Here is a 2,579-nt window from a genome sequence, read left to right on the forward strand (position 1 = left end):
ACCTGTGACAGTGTGCATTGAACTCAGAGCCTGATCCTTCCAGCTCTTAGATTCAGTTCCCTGGTCTTGTATTAGCTTCAGTTTCCTGGTGAGTTTCCTTTACAATGGGAGCAAAAATAGGAATGCCTCGTAGCTCTGAGGTATTTGGTGAGCTAATAGCTATGAAGTACACCATGCCTGATGTACACCATTCACTTAATAAATTATATTCATAAGTATAAATGTGAATTCAACCCCTGCAGAGAAATAGGATGTGGCTGCTAGCATGAGAGAGGTGAAACAGGAGCGAGGAGAGCAGACAGATAATTGTGTGTCTGACTGGCGAAGGATTTCACCAGCTTCCATTCAGAATTGTCTTGCATCTTCGTTCCAAAGATGCAGAGTGTAGGACAATGCTTCTTAATTCTCAAGTCAGAGGGCACTCGCATGGCCTAATGCACCACCAACCCAAAGATACGAGGTTCGAATCTACCAGCTGCTCCTCAGGAGACGGATGGGCAGTTTCCTCCTGGGCAATTTATAGCCTCTGAAAACCTGGGACAGCTGTGAGTTGGTTCCTGTGAAGTTCATCAGTGAATAACTCAAGTCAAAGCATTAAGTAGCGTTTTGAATATTTAGCGATAAAAGCCATTGTGTTTTGAGAGAAGCAGAAGGTGACAAGATGGCTTTGTTTGTTTGTTTTAAGGATTGACATGTATGTGGAAGGCACACTGGATCTTCTGGAAATGATTATCATGCATCCTTTCTTAAAACCAGACGATAAAGAAAAGGATGTTGTTGGCATGACCCAGAAGGCTATACTCAGATACTTTCCTGTGTTTGAAAAGGTAGGTAGTAGAAAAAAATTAAGTACATGGCATAGCAAGACCCCAAGGGACCGACCGCAAACCCTCCTTCCAGACTGATCTCCCAGGACTAAAGGAGCCCCCAGCACAGGTGGATGTCTTGGAGCCCCTCATGTTTCACTACTTGTTAATTGCCATTGAGTCACTTGCAACTCATAGCAACTGACTCTAGGTACAACAGCTCTGACCCCTGCCCTATCCTGTGCCAACCTTATTGTCTCTGACACACCTACCTCCATTACCCCAGTCACTGAATCAATCCATCTATCTCATCAAGGGTCTTCCTTTCTTTCACTGTCCCCCCACCCTTCCTATAATGATGTCCCTCTCCAAGGACCGGTCATCCTTGTAGTATGTCCAAAGTATGCCACACGAAGCTTGAGAATCCTTGTCTCCAAGGAGCAGCCCAGTTTCATCCTCTCCAGGATGAATCTGTTTGTTTTCCTGGCAGTCTATGGTATAGTCAACACTCTTCTCCAGCACCACAGCTCAAAGGCATCAATTCTTCTATCATCCCTAGTCATTGTCCAGCTCTCTGATGCATAACAAGTAATTGCAAAGACTATGGCCTGGATCAGGTGCACCTTAGTCTCTAGACTGATGTCATTGCTCTCAGTACTCTGTAGAGGTCTCTGACAGCCGACTTTCCCAATGCAATTTGTCTCTTGATTTCCTGACTGCTGGTAACAAGAGTTTGGACTGTGGCTCCAAGTAAACGAAAACTGTTAACAATCTCAATCTCTTTACCAACAATAATGATAGGCTTCACTAGTACCATATTATTCAGAAGTTCTGGAAAGAGCAGGGACTCAGACTATTCATGCACCATTGTTCTTGCGTTCACCAAGTGCCCAGTTTGTATAAGAGACAGAAAAACCCAGAAACATTGGACCAACAGTGGTTACACAGCAATTACGCACTAGATGTTCTACTGATAACTGGCTGTGAAGAATTATTTCAGTGCTGCTTTTCTTTGCTATGCACATCTCATTTTCTGTTTCCTTTCTCCCTTCTTTTTATAAAAGCCTTTTCCAATATTTTTTTTTTCACTTGGGAAGCTTTCTCCCCATAACTCCTCTTTTTTAAATCTTTCAATTAAACAATAAAAGAGGAAAATACGAAACTATGGAAAAGCCTATTTGGCAAACTTCCTCTGATAAAGTTCATAGAACTGGATTTTAAAGGGGAAGTAGTCTCTGGGTTTTTTCCATATTTCTTTTGCTGGGACCTTTTCCAGGACAGCAATCTAAGTACAAAATACAATAACATGGACATATGGTATAAAAAGGCATGGATCACTAGGTGTCTTGGTGACAAGTCTCTGTATCTCTTTCATGTCAAGACTCCTAACATAACACCTCCAAGATAAAAATGGTTACCTCGTTTTTGCAGACAATGACAGAGAATCATGGGGAGATTGTGTTACGCGTGTGTTCAAAGTAACATGGCTTGAAAGTACAGAGCCAGGAGTAGAACTCTAATTCTGCTGTTCCGCTGGACTCATTTTACTGTTCCTTTATGGTTCTAAGAGCTGCTTTGAACCTGGAGTAACTTAGAGTTCCTGGGAGGCACCTAGACATGCACAGCTGAACTCATTTTGCTGCGCTTCTCCGGCTTCTCTCCCTATATTGGACTTGAGTAGTGCTGAGAGTTCTTGTGAGGCAGCCATGCGTAGACGCATGATACATGAAAATACACACACACACACACACACACACACACACACACACACAC

General features: G+C 42.9%; 1 protein-coding gene across 1 annotated transcript in view; it reads left to right on the top strand.

Annotated features, from left to right (window-relative positions):
- The window catches only part of LOC102852370 (glutathione S-transferase A4-like), a 54,793-nt gene that overhangs the window by 47,651 nt on the left and 4,563 nt on the right, over positions 1-2,579 (top strand). Inside the window, exon 5 of the mRNA XM_006902819.1 lies at positions 686-827. Within this exon, the coding sequence (XP_006902881.1) occupies positions 686-827 (142 nt within the window). The remainder of the gene's footprint in view (positions 1-685; positions 828-2,579) is intronic.

This window comes from Elephantulus edwardii, unplaced genomic scaffold (genome assembly GCF_000299155.1).
Source record: "Elephantulus edwardii isolate Elephantulus edwardi_28Jun2011 unplaced genomic scaffold, EleEdw1.0 scaffold00455, whole genome shotgun sequence".
NCBI lineage: Eukaryota > Metazoa > Chordata > Mammalia > Macroscelidea > Macroscelididae > Elephantulus > Elephantulus edwardii.